This window comes from Mesocricetus auratus, unplaced genomic scaffold, assembly GCF_017639785.1.
Source record: "Mesocricetus auratus isolate SY011 unplaced genomic scaffold, BCM_Maur_2.0 Super-Scaffold_100010, whole genome shotgun sequence".
Lineage (NCBI taxonomy): Eukaryota > Metazoa > Chordata > Mammalia > Rodentia > Cricetidae > Mesocricetus > Mesocricetus auratus.
This window is the reverse complement of record NW_024429194.1, coordinates 82,975,915-82,988,047: the sequence shown is the minus strand read 5'-3', so window position 1 is coordinate 82,988,047 and position 12,133 is coordinate 82,975,915. Positions and strand designations below refer to the sequence as shown.

Genomic DNA, 12,133 nt, shown 5'->3' with positions numbered 1-12,133 from the left:
CTCTCCGTTTTGTTTTCTGGCCATAAGACTCGAACCTACAGTCCCGCAAAAGCCAAGAGACTTTAAGCACTGTTCAACAAACACCCGATGCTCTTTAATTTGTTTGAGACGGGGGCTTACTATGTTGCTCAGGCTGGCCTCGAACTCACGATCGTCACACGTCTCAGCGACCCAAGAAGCTGGGATTACAGGTGTGCGCTACCTCGCCCGGCCCATTAACTCCTTTGGGTACCTCTAACATCCAAGTCTGGTTCAGAAGGAAGAAAAGGAAAGGAGGTCCTGACATGTTACTTGAGCATGCAAGGCCAAAGCTGAACCAGGCGACAGTCGGGCTAGCAGCGGGGTGGGTGTTGGACACTGCCGCCAGTTCGAGGGCCCAATACCTTGTTGGCCAATTTCTTGTTCAGCTCCTCGGCTATGGAGTCGTTGAGCTTCCGTTCAAACTGCCACGGAGGGATGCGCACGGTGTCCACCATCTCCACCAGGACGAACATCCTGCGCCGGGCTCTGGGGACCGGAGAGCCTGTCAAGCAGCGGGGCCTGCGAGCGGTGGGAGACCCAGGGCGCCTCGGTCCCCTCTCAGCCTCTGACGAGCCAGGCCCGCGGCCGGGCCGCGCGGGAGAGACTGGGGTGCCGCTTGCGGTACCACGCTTCTGCCCCGGAGAAAACTGAGGACCGGCCCCTCCAGCCACGCACTCCCTCGATCCGGGACCACCCCGCCCCGCTCTGCCCGCACCACGCGCGGCAGCCACGCACCATGCACGCGCACCCAGCGGCTCCGAAGTCACAGCCCAGCGCTCGCGAATCTGAATCCCTCAGCTTCCGGAGAACTGACCAATAAGAAGTCTCTGCCCGCCCCGGAGCCGCACGGAGCTACGCCAGGCTCCTGCGAGGGGCGGGGCCAGGAGGTGGGCGGGGTCTCCTGCTGCCCCCAGCCAATGAGGGAAGAAGGAGGGGACCTCTTTGAGCTGGCTAACCTCAGGTCCCTAGGGGAGTTCTGGTTGCTAGGCAACAACACTTTCAGGCCTGGTTATCTTTCCTTTGCACCTCAGAGAAATGCTTTGAAAATACAAATATAACACGCTCAAAATTAGTCCATATAAGCCGGGCGTTGGTGGCACACGCCTTTAATCCCAGCACTCGGGAGGCAGAGGCAGGCGGATCTCTGTAAGTTCGAGACCAGCCTGGACTACCAAGCGAGTTCCAGGACAGCCTCCAAAGCCACAGAGAAACCCTGTCTCGAAAAACCAAAAAAAAAAAAAAAAAAAAAAAAAAAATCAGTCCATATAGCCGCGCGTGGTGGCGCACGACTTTAATCCCAGCACTCGAGAGTCACAGGCAGGTGACTCTCTGGGTTTGAGGTTAGCCTAGTCTTCATGGAGAAACCCTGTCTCAAACAACAAAAAAATGTCCATCCTCCAGACCAGTACCCGAGATAACTGGGTAAGAAAAGATCACCAGCCGGCCGTTGGTGGCGCACGCCATTAATCCCAGCACTCGGGAGGCAGAGGCAAGCGGATCTCTGTGAGTTCGAGGCCAGCCTGGTCTACAGGGCAACTTCCAGGACAGCCTCAAAAACAATACAGAGAAACCCTGTCTTGAAAAACCAAAAAAAAAAAAGATCACCAGGGTCTGGAGAGATGGCTCAGAGGTTAAGAGCACTGGCTGCTCTTCCAGAGGTCCTGAGTTGAATTCCCAGCAACCACGTGGTGGCTCACAACCATCTGTAACAAGATCTGGTGCCCTCTTCTGGTGTGCAGGCAGAACACTGTATACTTAATAATAAATAAATAGCCGGGCATTGGTGGCGCACGCCTTTAATCCCAGCACTCGGGAGGCAGAGGCAGGCAGATCACTGTGAGTTCGAAACCAGCCTGGTCTACCGAGCGAGTTCCAGGACAGCCTCCAAAGCTACAGGGAAACCCTGTCTCGAAAAACCAAAAATAGATAAATAATAATAATAAATAAATAAAATTAAAAAGGGAGGTGGCTGGAGCAATGGCTCAGTGGTTAAGAGCATTGACTGTTCTTCCAGAAGTCCTGAGTTCAATTCCCGGCAACCACATGGTGACTCACAACCACCTTGAATGAGATCTGGTGCCCTCTTCTGGCATGTAGGCAGAAGACTGTATATACAATAAATAAATAAAATGTTTTAAAAAAAAAGATCACCAGAAGCTTTCTGGATGACAGAAATTTTAAGTGGTGTAACATTGATTTACTCAAAAAACTCAGCACACTGGGTGAGTAAGCAGCTGAATATTCTCAAGCTTGTGATACCAACACTAGAGAGGTAAGACGGAATAATTATCGCAAATTCAAGGCCAACCTGAGTTACAAAATGAGACCCTGTGTTTTAGTATCTCCCCCCAAAATAAAATAACTTTGGAGAGCCACACATGGCGGCAAACACACCTGTAATCCCAGAACTTGGGAGGTAAAGAACGGGGAATCGGAAGTTCAAATCAGCTCTATAGTGAATTCAAAGCCAACCTGGGTACAAAAAGACCATTCCTTGAAAAAGAAGAATAGAAGTTGGGTGGGGAATGGGGGGAGGAGGAAGGAAAAGGAAACGAGAAAAAGAAGATAAAAAAAGGCCAGGCAGCCTGGGCATTGGTGGCGCACGCCTTTAATCCCAGCACCCTGGAGGAAGAGGTAAGTGGATCTCTGTAAGTTCCAGGACAGGCTCCAAAGTTACAAAGAAACCCTGTCTCAAAAAAAAAAAAAGAAGAAGAAGAAGAAGAAGAAGAAGAAGAAGAAGAAGAAGAAGAAGAAGAAGAAGAAGAAGAAGAAGAAGAAGAAGAAGAAAACAAAACAAACAATAGTAATAATAAAATAAAATAAGTTATTTTGGTGTTGGAGCTGTGGGATGGAGGTATAGCTTAGTGACAGAAGTGTCCTTAAAAGTGTAAGACACTAATGTCCCTTCCCACTGCTTAGAAACAAAGTATTTCGGGGGCTGGAGAGATGGCTCAGAGGCTAAGAACACTAGCTGCTCTTCCAGAGGTCCTGAGTTCAATTCCCAGCAATCACATAGTGGCTCACAACCATCTGTAATGAGATCTGGTGCCCTCTTCTGGCCTAGAGAGATACATGCAGACAGAACATTGTAAACATAATAAATTTAAAAAAGGAAAAAAACAACAACAAAATATTTCAGGTGACTGACATGGAGGTAAGAAGCAGCTAGCTATGATCTTTATTATACCAAGAGGTAGCTTGTGTTAAGTTTGTATGTGTATGAGGTGTTTTGCCTGCATATATGTAAGTGTACCAGAAGAGGACCTCTTTTTTGTTTGTTTGTTTTGGAAGGGGGGTTTTGAGACAGGGTTTCTCTGTGGCTTTGGAGGCTGTTCTGGAACTCGCTCTGTAAATCAGGCTGGTCTTGAACTCACAGAAATCCGCCTGCCTCTGCCTCCTGAGTGCTGGGATTAAAGGTGTGTGCCACCACTACCCGGCCAGAAGAGAACCTCTAATCACCTAGAACTAGAGTTAGAGCAAATTGTAAGCTGCCATGTGGGTGGTGGGAAGTGAACCCTGGTCCTCTGCTACAGCAGCCACTGCTGAGCCATCTCTCCAGCCCCAACTGAAAACTCTTATTGGGCTCTTAGTATTTGTTAAAACTTGTCTCAGTGATTTGCAGGTGCAGATGCTCCTAGCCCACTGGTTCTCAACCTTCCCAATGTTGCAACTCTTTAATACAGTTCCTTTATCTGGGGGGACCCTCAACCATACAATTATTGTGTTGCTACTTCAAAACTGTAATTATGTTACTGTCACGAATCATAATGTAAGTATCAAATATGCAGGAGGTCTTGCAATGTCACCCATGCTGGTCTCCAACTTTGGATTCAAACCACCTTCCAACTCAACCTTCTTTTTTTTTTTTTTTTTTTTTTTTGGTTTTTTCGAGACAGGGTTTCTCTGTGGCTTTGGAGGCTGTCCTGGAACTCGCTCTGTAAATCAGGCTGGTCTCGAACTCACAGAGATCCGCCTGCCTCTGCCTCCCGAGTGCTGGGATTAAAGGCGTGCGCCACCAACGCCCGGCCCAACTCAACCTTCTAAGTAGTTGGAATCACACACACATAACAACAAACTCAACTACTTTTGTACTATCTTTTTCTTTAATTTTAAAACTACATTTGTGAGTGGGCACACACACACACACACACACATGCCATGGTGTAGATGTGGAGGGTCAAAGGACAACTTGCAGGATAGGTTCTCTCCTTCTGTAATGTGGGGCTTGGGGATTGAACTGAAGGGTTGGTGACTTTTTAATTTCTGAACCACCTAGCTGACCCCATCCAATTTTTTAAATATTTAAAAATTACACTTTCGTTTACGTTGTGTGTACGCATGTGCCTTTGGTTACCACAGGGAATGGCACAGATACACAGGGCTGGGTGGATATGAAGGGCTGAAGGGGAGGCAGGAAGACTAGAAAGGATTGTGTGTGACTTTGGGGGAAGGAGGGGCAGGCTGGCCACAGGAGACAGCAAAGTTGGGGGCGGAGGCCTTAGGCACTGAGGGTCGGAAGTGGGCAAAACCGACGCCCGAGGGCTTCAGCTATTGGCTGAAAGGGAAGCTAAAACGGGTGGGGGAGGGGGACAGGGGGTGGGGCACAGGCTGTTGGGCTTCAGAACCCGGGGTTTCAGGGCCAGGTCCTCTTTTGTGGTATTCAGTCAATAACTTGTTGGCCCAAAGTTTTGGTTTACATGTTGGTTTTAAAAAAAAAAAAGAAAAAAGAAAAGATCCTGCCTCCTTACTCTCTGCCCTTGCTCTACGGATTACTGTGGTTCACTAAGTAGAAATGGTTCTGTCTACAAGCCCCTCAGCAGCAGAGGACCATTGTATGGTTTCTCTCCACAACATCCGGGCCCAGATCAGTGCCTGGCATACGGCCAGGACTTGAAAACATGGCTCATTTGAATGAACAAAAGGGCAGCAGAATTGTGATTGCCTAGAGGAAAAGAGTGAAGGGAAAAGAGCTGGGAACTCATCTGGGTGTGAGGAGAGTCTAACAGGGAGGCCCAGGGCAGGGGGCTCCCACGCCACAGCACAGGGACAGGGCAGTGGTAGAAGCCAGGACAGTGAAGTTCCGGGTGCCCCACACTGCTCTGCAAAACAGCACTAATGACACAACGCGTTTCGAAGGCTTCTGTAGCTGGACAAACTGGAGCACACTAACAATCCCAGCACTGGAGAGCATGAGGGAGGAGCATCAAAAGTTCAAGGCCAAGCCGGGCAACATGAGGCCTCATGTTAAAAAGACAGACTGTCCTTTGATAAAAAAACAATATTGGAGAAAAGAAAAGACAAATAATATATCTTTTAAAAGAAAAATGTAAAGCCACAGAAAAGAATGATGAGATATTGTTGTGGAATGACATTCAAGGTTTATTGTTAAATCTAAACATGCAGGAATCGTGGACAGGCCTGTTGTCTCAGCCACTCTGGGCCCTGATTCAGGAGAATTGCTTGTGAGTAGGAGTTCAAGGCCTAAATACAAATGACTCAGTCTACAAGACCCCTGGCTCAAATCTCATGACCAATTTAAGTAAAGCAAGCACTATATTAAAGTAAGCTCAGCCAGGCTTTAATGGCGCACACCTTTAATTCCAGCACCTGGGAGGCAGAGGCAGGTGGATCTCTGTGAATTTGAGGCCAGCCTGGACTACAGAGCGAGTTCCAGGACAGCCAGGGCAACACAGAGAAACCTTATCTTGAGAAACCAAAAACTAAAACCAAAAAAAATAATTTTTTTTGGTTTTTCGAGACCGAGTTTCTCTGTATTGTTTTGGAGACTGTTATAACAACCTTTTGACACAAAGACATGGTTGCTGTGTCCTGCAATGGGCAATGCAGAACCATTTGTTGTTGAGGTTACAGGTAGGCCGCAGGGTTAATCACAAACAGGAATGAGCCTGGTTTGGATGAGCCTTAACATTGAGACGGCCATGGCGTTTGAGCCTAAAATGGAGGCAGGCTGGTTTATCACCGGCACCAGTGATAAACTCTCAGTCTTCCTGTCTGGACCTCATAGTGCACCATCACTCTTGGGGAGGAGCCAGGCGGGGCTTACCTGACCTCTTTTAAAACCACAAGCCACCCAGCAGCAGCCCCACTCCCTATTCCACTTCCTGCTTACTAGTTCTCTGGAATATTTATTGCCTTCTAACACAACAGCACTCCTCGGTTATTAGGTTGTTTTATTGCCTTCTCCCTACTCAACTGTCAGCTCCGTGAAGACATGTTCCAGCTTTGTTGGCTGGATTCCCCAGAGCCTAGAAAAGAGTCAGGATGGGACAGTTTGCCACCTTCCTGAAGACCTAAGTTTGCTCCCAAGACCCACATACTGAAAGAAGAGAACCAACTCCCCAAAACTGTCCTCTGACCTCCTGGAATGTGCCACGATGAAAACACATGCACAGACACATAAATGCATACAATACCCTCTTTCTTTCTTTCTTCCCTTCGTTCTTCCTGTTTTTTTGTTTGTTTGGTTTCAAGACTGGGTTTCTTGGTGTTACAGCCCTGACTGTCCTGGAACTCACTTTATAGACCAGGTTGGCTTCAAACTCACAGAGATCTCCCTCTCTCCGCCTCTGGAGTGCTGGGATTAAAGGCATGCACCACCACTGCCCGGCACAATACTTTTTCTTTAAGTGCTGAAAAAGAGCTTGTCTGACAGAACAGTACTTAGATTAGTGGGGACAGAGATTAGCTGGGGGTGGAGGAGAGAGAAAAGGAATCATCCTAGTTTACTGTGCAAAAATATTGGCACAGGCTGGAGATGAGTCCCATGGCAGAGGAGATGAGTGCCCAGGGAATAAGAAGCCACTGCAAAGGTGCTGTGGTATAGCAGAAAGAACAAGAATGTAACAGAGCCAGAACCTGTGCTTCTTTTTCCCTCCAAGACAAAGTATGACTATGTAGTTCAGAGTGCACTCAAACTCCCGATTCTCTTATTTCTCAAGTGCTGGGATGCTAGGCATACACATCATGCCTTTTTGAAACTTGCAATTTTTAAAGATTAATTTACTTTAGGTATATGGGTGTTTGGTTTTCATATACATCTGCACACCAGAAGAGGGCATTAGATCTTTTTGCTTGTTTTTCGAGACAGGGTTTCTTTGTTCAGCCTTGATTATCCTAGAACTAGTTCTGTAGACCAGGCTTTCCTCGAACTCAGAGATCTGCTGCCATCTGCCTCCCCAGTGTTGGGATTAAAGCGCACGCCTTTAATCCCAGCACTCGGGAGGCAGAGGCAGGCGGATCGCTGTGAGTTCGAGGCTGGGCTGGACCGACAGCCTTGAAAACAATACAGAGAAACCCTGTCTCGTAAAAAACAAAAAATAAAATAAAGGCATGAACCACCACCACCCAGCTGGCATTGGATCTTATAGGACTACAGTTGGAGACAGTTGTGAGCCACTATGTAGGTGACAGGAATTGAGGACCTCTAGAAGAGCAGCCAGTTCTCTTAACCACTGAGTCATCTCTCCAGCCCCCTGAACATTTTAATAACAGTTCCAATATAAGCTATGTGATACTGGATAAGTTTCTTGTTTGTTTTCATTTGAGGCAGCCCAGGCAGGCCTGGAACTCAAACTCCAAGCGATTCTCCTGTCTCACCTTCCTGAGTGCTGGGATTACAGGAATGAGCCACTATACCTGGGTGAACAAGGTTCCTATCATCTATCTGTTGGGTATATGAACACCATAGGGTCTGTGTGCCTTGAAGGGTTAAGTCAGTGGATGTCACGCTGGTCCAGGCTGGTGCCATCCTTTGGTTACAGCAGGAAATTAGAGTGAGGTATGATCCAAAGGACTGTAATGCTGTTTTGGCTCCGCCCACCTCTTCCTAGGCTTCTCCATCGTGAGGAAGGCTTTCGAGGAGAAGAGTTTTTTTAAATGCTCAGCTGTTCACAAAAATAGCCTTCCCGTAGAGCCCCTAGATGCAAGCAGACGATTTCTTTGTTACTCAGCGGCTGGTGGGTGGGTGGGTGTGTCTGTGCTGCTCACTTCCTGAATGAACAGCTGTGCCTCTCTGTGCGTGGGGAGATAATCACCACACACTTCAAACCAGGACCAGCCTCCTTCATTCACTGTGCCCTGCTGCCTGGCAGCTCCAGCTTGTGTTTACCAGTGGCAAGGGCAGAAAGGAAATTGCATGCAAAGGGAGGGACCAAGACCTTGGCCCTGGCCGTTCCCTGGTCCGCAAAGGACAGAATCCCAGCCTCCACAGAAGCGGCCTTTGATCCGTGGCCCCCAGCTTGTGTCTCAGCTCCCGATACTGACTCCCTTCACTTTTCCTGCCATATCTATCCCTTCCTATTGCTCTGCTGAGGGACCCTTCTGCCCAGTTGAGCAGAGGTCCTCTCTCCACAACTCCTTTCAAGGCTGAGGCAAGACTCCTTCATTCCTGGCACTGAGCTCAGAGAAATGCTCCGTGGCCACTCCCTTCCACTGAATCCATCACTCAGTTCAAGGCCACTGGAGAGACAGCTGGTTTGGGCACCAATATTCCAATCCAGGTCTGGTCACTGGTTCTGTTGGGCCAGATTAGGCTAAGGGTCTTGGGGTTGAGAGAGGAGAATCAGGTCATTCTACCACGTGATACCAAGCAGGTCCCAGCCAGTGGGAAAATGGATGGCAGGTGAGAAAAGTTACAGGTTTCTAGCATAGCCTCACCGTCCTCTGTGAGGACAAGGTAATGTGTTTAGAAGATTACTATAAGCTCAAGGGCTCTGCTCTGTCCCTCTGTTACCCCTGAGCTGTAAGACGATGAAGCCCCATGATAGGAGGAGGAAGAGAAGGAGGAGGAGTAGGAAAAGTGGGGGAAGAGAAGAGAAAAGGTAGGGAATGGTACCCCACATGCTTGTAACCCCAGCTTGTGGGATATAGAAGCAGGAGGCTCTGGAGTCTGCAATCATCCTCTATCGCAAGTTCAAACCTAGCCTAGATACAGGAGACCCTGTCTCAAAAACAGTGAGGCAAGAACCGAGTAGCACACACGTGTGCATATGCCTGTAACCCCAGCACTCAGGAGGCTAAAGCAGGGCTGTCACAAGCTTGAGGGCTGTCAGGTTACACAGCCAGACTCTGTCCCAGAAGAAGCAAAAATCTGTTTCTCTAAGGTTTGTTTATGTATTTTATGTATATGAGTGCTCTGTTTGCATATATGCCTGCATATATGGTTGTGAGGCACCAGGTTTGTCTGGGAATTGAACTCAGGACCCCTGGAAGAGCAGCCAGTGCTTTTAACCACTGAACCATCTCTCCAGCCCCTCTCTAGTGGCCAAAAAAAGAAAGGAAGACACTTCATTGTGGGTCAGTGCTACAGCATCAGCCTCAGTCTCTCCTGTATGGACATGACTGACTGAGCTGGGCAATGATGGCGCACACCTTTAATCCCAGCGCTTGGGAGATAGAGGCAGGTGGATCTCTGTGAGTTCGAGGTCAGCCTGGTCTACAATGCTCTCTAGTATGACCCTGCCTAAAACCAACAAAACCAAACAAACAAAAAACCCACAACAACAAAGCAGTCATTTCTAGGCATGTGGCGTGCAACGTGTTGCATCCCACGCTCCTATAACCAGGTGACTAACACAGGCAAATTCTCCCCTACTGACTACCCCTCCCCCCACACCCAGTACATAAGGCCTACAAAACTAAGTGAGGCTGTTGAGTGTGTCAGAAAGGGGAAAGCACACTTTCTGGCACAGAACCTCCGTGCACCGTGGCTAACCTCACTAGTCTTTCTGGTTTGTTTCTCTTACCTTTCCTGTCCTTCTCTTTATTCCAGGGTTCATTTGTCTGCTTGAGTTTTTTATTAGTTTTATTTATGTGTATGTATGTATGCATGTCTATGTGAGTGTGTGCCATGTGTGCGTTCGATCCCCCTGGAGCTGGCATCTGTAACCTGCCCTACATGGTGCTGGGAACCACACAGGTCCCCTGGAAAAGCCGTCTAAATACTGGGCCCTGGTTTGTTTGGTGTTGCTTTGTTTTTAGGGACACTGATTCTTTTTTTTTTTTTCTTTTCTTTTTTTGGTTTTTCCAATCAGGGTTTCTCTGCATTGTTTTGGAGGCTGTCCTGGAACTTGCTCTGTAGAACAGGCTGGCCTCGAACTCACAGAGATCCGCCTGCCTCCTGAGTGTTGAGATTAAAGGTGTGAGCCACCAACGCCTGTTTTTTTTTGTTTTTTGTTTTTTTGTTTTTTTTTGGTGTTTTTTTTTTGTTGTTGTTTTTTCAAGGCAGAGTTTCTCTGTATCTTTGGAGGCTGTCCAGAACTAACTCTTGTAGACCAGGCTGGCCTCGAACTCACAGAGATCGCCTGCCTCTGCCTCCTGAGTGCTGAGTTTAAAGGCATGCACCACCACTGTCTGGCGGGAGGGACACTGATTCTTATCATAGAGTTTAGGCTGGCTTCAAGCTCATGGCAGTCCTCAGTGCCAGGATCGAAGATGCGCACCACCATCTATGTTGATTCGTGTGTGTGTGTGTGTGTGTGTGTGTGTGTGTGTGTGTGTGTGTGTGTTCATTTATTTGCTTGAGATAGGGTCTCTCAAGATAGCCCAGGGTAGACTCAAACTTGTAATCTTTCAGCCTCACCCTCCCTAGAGCTGGGACTTACTGGTTTGTGCCAGCTCACAGGGCCCCTCCTTGTGACTCAGTAGTATAGAGAAGACTTCTTTCTGAGCTGAGGTTGAGGAAAAGTGACGGGAAGGAGGCAGAGAAGCCCCTCTATGGAGGCCTCTTGCAGCCTGGCCCTGAGCTCACAGACAGTTGAGCTGTAGCTGGCCTCTTTTTTTTTTTTTTTTCCTTTGGTTTTTCGAGACAGGGTTTCTCTGTGGCTTTGGAGGCTGTCCTGGAACTTGCTTGGTAGTCCAGGCTGGTCTCGAACTCACAGAGATCCGCCTGCCTCTGCCTCCCGAGTGCTGGGATTAAAGGCATGCGCCACCAACGCCCGGCCCCTCTTTTTTTTTAAATATTTTATTTATTTGTTGTGTATACAGTCTTCTGCCTGCATGCCAGTGGAGGGCACCAGATCTCATTCAAGGTGGTTGTGAGCCACCATGTGGTTGCCGGGAATTGAACTCAGGACCTCTGAAAGAACAGTCAGTGCTCTTAACCTCTGAGCCATCTCTTCAGCCCCAAACAGTAGCGCCCGAACAGCGTAGCTGTCCTCTTAAGGAAGACTATAGAGTCCTAAAGGCTTTGCATGAGGGCTGAGAGCCAAATCCAGGATTGTCTGAAGAGAGACCCCAGACCTAAACTGCTCGGACTGAATCTGCTTGAGTCTGGCCTCTTTTCTTGGAGCCTCCCTACCTCTGTGTATGTGTGTGTGTGTGTGTGTGTGTGTGTGTGTGTGTGTGTATGGTGTGTGTGGTGTGTGAGTATGTGTGTGTATGGTGTGTGTGGTGTGTGTATGGTGTGTGTGAGTATGGTTTGTGTGGTGTGTGTGTGGTGTGTGCATGTGTGTGTGTGTGGTGTGTGTATGGTGTGTGTGTGTATGGTGTATGTGTAGGAAACAGAGAGATGTCATTACTCTTTTAGATTTCTCTTCCACTGGATTCAGTAGCCCCTCCCAAGAACCTAATGTGAGCACATCATTCACTTGGAGATCTCAGATCCTCCAGAGGGGACAGCACTCAGCAGCAGCTCCTGGCTTCAGTCTGAGACTGGAAGGCAGGGGTGGGTAGGAGGGATATCTGGGAGTCCCAGGAACCCATCTTATTCCCAGAGGGTCTCCTCTCTCCTCTGGCCTCCCTCCTTCTCCAGGTTACGCCCTCCTGCCCTGCAGGACCTCCCAGTATGAACATATGCACACAATCACCCCCTGCACCCCATTGGTTCCCCAGTCACCAGGAATGCCTGCCATCATCTCTAGCTCTTCCTCCCCTGCATTCGTTCCCCAGCAGCTACCCTGACATGGCAAATTATACCTTGGTCCAGCAATAAAAGCCACTTTCCAAAACAGGAAGCATTAAAACTCCAAGCAGCGATGCAGCTTAGCCACTCACCCAGCACTGGCCTGGCTCAGGAGATGTCCGGGCCAGAGAGGAGAGAGCCTAGTGTCCCTTTAAGCTGGGAGTACAAATTCCCTTCCCAGTCCCTCCCTCC

At 48.6% G+C, this 12,133-nt stretch overlaps 1 protein-coding gene across 3 annotated transcripts in view; it reads right to left on the bottom strand.

Moving 5' to 3' along the window:
• Positions 1 to 11,974, bottom strand: part of Polr3h (RNA polymerase III subunit H) — a 21,488-nt gene extending 9,514 nt beyond the window's left edge. The window contains exons 1-2 of one of the 3 annotated variants that reach the window (XM_040752740.1): positions 11,956 to 11,974; positions 384 to 507 (exon numbers count right to left, since the gene is read on the bottom strand). In XM_040752740.1, the coding sequence (XP_040608674.1) occupies positions 384 to 494 (111 nt within the window). In that variant the 5' untranslated portion in view covers positions 495 to 507; positions 11,956 to 11,974. Of the gene's footprint in view, positions 1 to 383; positions 524 to 756; positions 877 to 11,955 lie in introns of those variants that run through there. The other 2 variants (XM_013111335.3, XM_005067022.4) reach the window with 2 other exon arrangements.
• Between the last annotated feature and the right edge of the window lie 159 nt (positions 11,975 to 12,133).